The sequence below is a fragment of the Nyctereutes procyonoides genome, unplaced genomic scaffold, assembly GCF_905146905.1.
Source record: "Nyctereutes procyonoides isolate TBG_1078 unplaced genomic scaffold, NYPRO_anot_genome, whole genome shotgun sequence".
NCBI classification, from domain to species: Eukaryota; Metazoa; Chordata; class Mammalia; order Carnivora; family Canidae; genus Nyctereutes; species Nyctereutes procyonoides.
Genome location: NW_026575034.1, coordinates 21,036,819 through 21,042,818, shown reverse-complemented (window position 1 = coordinate 21,042,818; position 6,000 = coordinate 21,036,819). Strand labels below are relative to the sequence as shown.

Sequence of the window (6,000 nt, the reverse complement as noted above, 5' to 3'; positions counted from 1 at the left end):
AAGCTTTCAATCCATCATTGAGTATGATTCTATAAGCCTTGGGGGCCTTGAATCTGTCCACTCTGTACCCTCGTTTGTAGTTCTTGCACCTTCTAGCCATTTGCTTGGACCACCACAACCACCTTCTAAAGTGAGTTTCCAGGAACCCTGAGTGGCTCAGTGGATGAACCTCTGCCTTCAGATTAGTACGTGATCCCAGGTCCTGGGATTGAGTCCCGCATCGGGCTTCCTGCTGGGAGCCAGTCTCCACTACTTTTAGTTTATAACATTAATAATAATAGCAATAGTGGTATGATTGAACACGTATGTAACAAAGAGAACTATTAAGCAATTAAGCTAGTTTTAACTTGATGTTTATTATTTCTCCTGTAGAAGCATCAAGAAGGAATAAAAAGTAACACTCACCCCCAAGTTAACCAAGACTTTAGGTTCCTAGAGGTCAGAGTCTAGGCTCTGAGCCTTCACGTGCTACCCAGTGAGTTATCAAGACACTTTATGTAAGAAATGTGCAGTTGGGTTCTTAATTTTGTCTATGAGTTGAAAGGAAATTGGAACTGTGTATACTTCCAAGGATTTGGAAAAAGAACAAGAACTTGTTTTACCTTCGGGATAGAGAACTGAGCCTGCTCAGACCAGCCCCTCTTTGACGGCAAAACCTTGAAAGGAGTCGCTGCCAGGTAACTGATACAGGCTACATACTAAGGCTTAGAAGCCTACAGGGATAAGCCCTGAATTTCTCCAGGAGAAACAGAGCTACCACAGAGCCAGCCTCCAGGGAAGGACCCCTGGGCACAGAGCTGAACAAGGAGACCTCTGGCTTGAGGCGTCAGCCAGGACACCAATACCCCAACAGTGGCATCTTGTGGACATAAGAAGCAATAGCAGCAGAGACATTGAAGGTCTGAGAGACAAGGAGATGGTATGAACTTCCTGGTATAACTGTACAATCTAAGGAAGGAGAGGAGCCCTAAAGTGATTTTTTTAAAAGATTTTATTTATTCATGAGAGACATACAGAGAGAGAGAGAAGCAGAGACACAGGCAGAGGGAGGAGCAGGCTCCATGCACTCGATCCTCGGTCTCCAGGATCACGCCCTGGACCGAAGGTGGTGCTAAACCGCTGAGCCACCAGGGCTGCCCTAAAGTGATTGATAATAGAATTCCTGCCAATCATGGGCAGTGGGGGCTTAGATTCTTCTAGTTGAATCCATTAAAAAAAATTTTTTTTAATTTAAAAAAATTAAGTCAACTATGGAATTCTCCCATTTTTTTTTTAACATTTTTATTCATCTATTTGAGAGAGAGAGAGAGCACATAAGCAGGGGCGGGGGGAAGGCCAGAGGGAGAGGGAGAAATGGACTCCTGGCTGAGTGCAGAGCCCTACACTGGGTGGATCCCAGGACCCCAAGATCATGACCTATCTACTCCCATTTTAAATCCCCTCATCTAAAGTACTCCCCTGCCCCACCACCATCTGTATCCTTACTCCTTTCTTTCCTTCAGAGCCCATTACCAGAAAGCCCTTCTAGTTCATATGTTTGCTTGTTTTTATCTGTCTCATAAGTATACTTATTTATTCCTGGTCTTCCCCTACATAATCCACAAAGGCAGGGATCTTGTATTCCTTATGTGCCACTGTATCCCCAGCTCTTTTTTTTTTTTTTTTTTTTAGATTTTATTTATTCATGAGAGACAGAGAGAAAGAGAGAGCCAAAGACATAAGCAGGCTCCATGCAGGAAGCCCGATGTGGGACTCAATCCCAGGACCACGCCCCAGGCCGAAGGCAGGCGCCAGAGCGCTGAGCCACCCAGGGATCACCTCCGCAGCTCTTAAAACAGTGCCTGGCAAAAACACCAAGTTCAGTAAATTTTTTTTTTTTTTTTTTTTTTTTTAGTTCATGAGAGACACAGAGGCGGAGCCACAGGCAGAAGGAGAAGCAGGCTCCTCGCAGGAAACCCAATGCAGGACTCGATCCTGGGACTCCAGGATCATGCCCTGAGCCGAAGGCAGACGCTCAACCGCTGAACCACCCAGGCGTCCCTAAATTCAGTAAATATTTGTTGAATAATTGGATGAAATGAATTATACCCTTGAAACAAACTCTGCTCCAGGCACTGTGCTAGACATTTATGTAACTTAATCATCACAACTGCCCAATTAATAGGGGCTATCATTATCCCATGTAATAGATGAACAGAGAAATCAAACTAGAACTACTGAACTCTCCTGCCACTCACCATTCCTGTTTTCCATCTCACTATTTACTTTTCCCAAGAATACTGCCTCAAATATCCCCCACTTCTCCTTCAGGTTAGGTTGTGTCCCTTCTGTCTTTCCTCTGAAAATAACATATGTATAACAATTACTACACCTACATCATTCATGTTTGAATCTCCCTAAACTCTGAAGTCCTTGAAGGCTTCAGGATTGTCATTTTGGTGTTCACAAGAGTTCAGCTAGAGCCTGGAATACATTAGATACTCAAAAATGTTTTTGTATGACAACTGAATGAATGGGCTGACGACCATGCTCCCAGCCCTAATGAATTCCCTCACACTTCTCACTTCTTCTGTGATGCTCTTGCTTCATGAGGGCCTACTGTGGGCCAGGCACGGTATGTGGTATGGGAAATACAGAAATTAAAAGAACAATCCCTACAGCAGAAGAGCCACCATCTAATGGAACTGGGTGGGGGGAGTAACTACAATCACAATCAGCAGTTAGTACGGTGTACAGGTGGTGCTTTGGGAGCAAGGAAGAGAAGCAGCTAGCCCTGAAACAGGGGTCCCTTGCTGAGTTTTGCAGGAGAGTAGAGATTAGAAGGACAGCACATAGGTCAGTGTAATTCAACAGAATGACGGGAAGTGGTGCAAGCAGCGAGGCTACAAAAATAGGCAGGAACCAGATCAAGAGAGGTTATAAAGATGTTGAAAGAATAATCAAGAACTCAGACTTTATTCCAAAGGTGATGGATAGGCCTGAATCAGGAGGATGATGGAATCAGATCGGCAGTTCAAATAACAGGGAAGTGAAAGATAAGGCCTAAAGTAGAGCAGCGGTCATGGGTCTTTAAAAAGTAGTCAGACTGCAGAGGACAAAGCAATAGGATAACTGTTTCTGAGTGGGAGTGGGGGAGAGAGAAAGACAGGGAGCAGCCAAGGAGGACTTCCAGGTTTCTGTGCTGATGATGGTGCCATTCCTTGGTAAACAAAACAAAACATATAGTTATCTAGTTTGCATTAAAAAAATAAAAAAATAAAAACAAACAAAACAAGAGGAGGAGCAATTTTTACTGATATACCGTAAGTGCTCAATAAATATCTGTAAAATTGAAATTGGACTTAATTAAAAGGTAGATTGCTTGCTTCGGACAGACTGAGTTGAAGTACATTTCAACTGCAGCTCAGGACAGTGATTTTAGGGTGTGTGTGATTGGTGGGAAATACCTGGAATAAATGTTCACAGAATATCCAGAATGAGAAGAGGGCTGAGAACAAAAGAAAATCCAACTTTTATGAGGTGCAAGAGGAAAGAGAAACTAAGAGGAAAATCACTTGTTGACATTTATTGAGCACCTACGGCAAGAGACTATACTGGATGCTTCTCCACTAATAAAGTACTCAAGAAGCAAGAGGCCAACAGGTGATTTCTATGTACCACTAACCAGAGACCAAGATTCATTGGGAACCTGAGAAATGACACAATAATCTTTTCGAAATTGAGCCACACTGCAGGTTCCAACATTTATCTTATGCCCGGGGAGCCTTTTCCTCCCGCCCCCTTCACATGGGAGTCTGGATTAGGTGACTTTTATTGACGGTGACTGCAAACAGGTGTGAGTGGCAGCTCCTCTTTCAGAGGACACAGGCTGGCCTGAAGGAACTGGGAAAGGCAGGCCAGAGCTGGGCTGTGGATGCAGGATTCACTCCTTATTTGGGCGTGAATGCTGCATTCTGAGAGGGAGATTTATTTTAGGATTAGGCATGGAGTCTGGATTAGGTGACATTACTTTTATTGACGGTGACTGCAAGCAGGTGTGAGTGGTGCTCCTCTTTCAGAGGACACAGGCCAGCCTGAAGGAACTGGGAGAGGCAGGCCAGAGGTGGGCTGTGGATGCAGGATTCACTCCTTATTTGGGCGTGAATGCTGCATTCTGAGAGGGAGATTTCTTTTGGGGTTAGGCATAGATAGGCACAGGAGAGGCGGCCAGCACCAGCCATCAGGCTGCACTCTCTATTTGAAGCACTGCGGCTTCTTCGGCAGCCCCAGGTCTCCCAGGATCTTCCTTGGTGTCCTGTGGGGGTTCTGACTCCGGCTTGGGCTCCAGCGCAGGCCCGGCCTCCGCGGGCTGGCCGTCAGCGCTCCGGCCGGGCCCAAGGCGGGGCGGCTTGACCGGCGTGGGTGTCGGCGCTGCCGGGCCTCTGCGGCCGGACAAGGCCCTTCGCAGGCTCTGTACCTTCTGCAACCCGGTGCGCCGCAGCCGCCGGGCCCGGGACTCCACCGGCTCCTCGTCCGAGCTCTCCCCGGCTGCGGCCTCCGGCTGCTCTGGGGCGGGCTCCGACTGGTCTGCCGCGCCCAAGGGCTCGGGCCCCTTGTGGAAGGCGCTGGCTGGGATTTCAGCCTCGTCCTGCAAGTGATGGACACAGCTCTGACCCCGGCAGCCCTGCCCCGCGGCGGGCGGCCTGGCCCCCACCCCTTCATGACACCGGGGCGGGGGGGGGGGGCCGCCCCACCCCTGGCCTCGGCGGGCCCAGGGCCTAATAGAAAGGGCAGACCGTGGGAAAGTCGGGGGGGGAGAGGGGAGGGGGAAGAGGGGGAGAAGGGGGAGAGGGGGAGAGGGGGGAGGGGGGAGAGGGGGAGAGGGGGGAGAGGGGGAGAGGGGGAGAGGGGGGAGGGGGGAGAGGGGGAGAGGGGGGAGAGCTACCGGGCGAGCTGCACAAGTTGGCAGAGCAGGTGGGGCCTGCTCAGGCAGGGCGGAGGTCGCAGGGGCAAGGACCGGAGGCAGGGTACAGCCGCGCGGGGCGCTTCTGCCGCCGTCACTTCCATTCGGGGACGGGCTGGGACTTGGAGCAGACTCGGCGGACGTGGCCCGAGCTCGAGCGGGGCGAGGGGCGAGGGCGGAGGGCCCGGCCGGCCGGCGCGGCGAGAAGCGGGGGCGGCTGCGCAGTCCGCGCCTCCGGGAGGGGCCAGGAATGCGGGTGTGGCAGGCGGGCGCGGGCCGAGGGAGGCGGGGGGGGGGGCGGAGGGGACCCGGGGGGGGGGGGGGGGCGGGAAGTCACTGACCTTGAAGAGCAGAACGTGGAGCTTCCCGCGCGCCACCAGCAGCCCGTGGTTGGCCTCCAGCCGCTGCACCTGGGCGGCGCGGCGCACGGCGCGCTCCTGGGCGGCATCCGCGTGCGAGCCCACGCGCTCCGCCTTGGCCAGCAGCTGCGCCAGCGCGTCGCTCGTCGTGTCGTGGCTGCGGCTCAGCGCGCCCAGGCCGCTCTGGATGCGGCGCACCGAGCCCGCCAGGCCGCCCTGCCTCCGGGCCAGGCCCCCCTGCCGCTCGCGCAGGGCCTCCAGCATGGTGGCCAGCTTCTCCAGCAGCGTCACCACCGTCACGGCGTGCACCGGGCCCCCCGCCGGCGCGGCGGGCCCAGGCCCAGGCCCCGGCTGCAGAGCGCTCTCCCCCATGAGCCCCGACCGCCCTGCCCTGCTTGCTGTCCCCGCGGCCGCCGGCTGCGCTCTGGGCCGGGGCCTCCCTTCCCGGCTCCTCCCCAGCTCCAGCCGTGACTCAGGCAGGCGGAGCGGGCCCTCCCGGAGGCGGGAAAGAGGGCGGGGGGGGGGGGGTCCTTCGGCGGCGCTGCCCCCTGTGCCGCCCCGCCCCGGGGGCCTCCGCGGGGAAGCAGGCCGGCCTCGTATCCGCCCCCCTTCCCTAAACTCTCTCCCTGGAAGTTTGAGTTCCCCTCCCCCCCGCTGCAGTTCCCTGCTGTGCCTCTTTCTGAACGTACTCCCACCATC

At 53.6% G+C, this 6,000-nt stretch overlaps 1 protein-coding gene across 1 annotated transcript; it reads right to left on the bottom strand.

The window, feature by feature from the left end:
* Positions 1 to 3,995: 3,995 nt before the first annotated feature.
* On the bottom strand, positions 3,996 to 5,786 carry CAVIN3 (caveolae associated protein 3). The gene is made up of 2 exons (XM_055318080.1): positions 5,284 to 5,786; positions 3,996 to 4,627 (listed from the first exon to the last, which is right to left on the bottom strand). Exons 1-2 carry the CDS (start codon positions 5,671 to 5,673, stop codon positions 4,220 to 4,222), a joined length of 798 nt encoding a protein of 265 aa, XP_055174055.1. The 5' UTR covers positions 5,674 to 5,786; the 3' UTR covers positions 3,996 to 4,219.
* Positions 5,787 to 6,000: the final 214 nt, after the last annotated feature.